The sequence below is a fragment of the Myotis davidii genome, unplaced genomic scaffold (genome assembly GCF_000327345.1).
Source record: "Myotis davidii unplaced genomic scaffold, ASM32734v1 scaffold478, whole genome shotgun sequence".
Classification (NCBI taxonomy): Eukaryota; Metazoa; Chordata; class Mammalia; order Chiroptera; family Vespertilionidae; genus Myotis; species Myotis davidii.
Window position 1 is genome coordinate 566,704 of NW_006289570.1, and position 364 is coordinate 567,067.

Below are 364 nucleotides of genomic sequence, written 5' to 3' on the forward strand. Positions count from 1 at the left end.
CACTCCTGCCGCAGGCCCGAGGAGGCCGGACCCCGGGGGCTCTGGGCCCAGGGCTGCCCCGGAGCCGCCAGCTAGCCTTCTGGAACCTTCCAGAGAGACCCCCAAAGTCCTTCCAAAGGCCCTCCTTTTGAAGAACTCTCACTGTGATAAGAGCCCTCCCGGCATGGAAGTGGTGAAGGAGGAGTCGCCACCCAAGAAAGACGTGAAGCCGGCCAAGGACCTGCGGCTGCTGTTCAGCAAGGAAACCGAGAAGCCGAGCGCGCACAGCTACCTGATGCAGCACCAGGAGTCCATCATCCAGCTGCAGAAGGCGGGCCTGGTCCGCAAGCACACCAAAGAGCTGGAGCGGCTGAAGGGCGCGCCC

General features: G+C 64.3%; 1 protein-coding gene across 1 annotated transcript in view; it reads left to right on the forward strand.

Moving 5' to 3' along the window:
- SSH1 (slingshot protein phosphatase 1) overlaps positions 1-364 on the forward strand; it is a 29,488-nt gene that overhangs the window by 23,846 nt on the left and 5,278 nt on the right. The window contains exon 16 of the mRNA XM_015562821.1: positions 7-358. Coding sequence (XP_015418307.1) covers positions 7-358 — 352 coding nt within the window. The remainder of the gene's footprint in view (positions 1-6; positions 359-364) is intronic.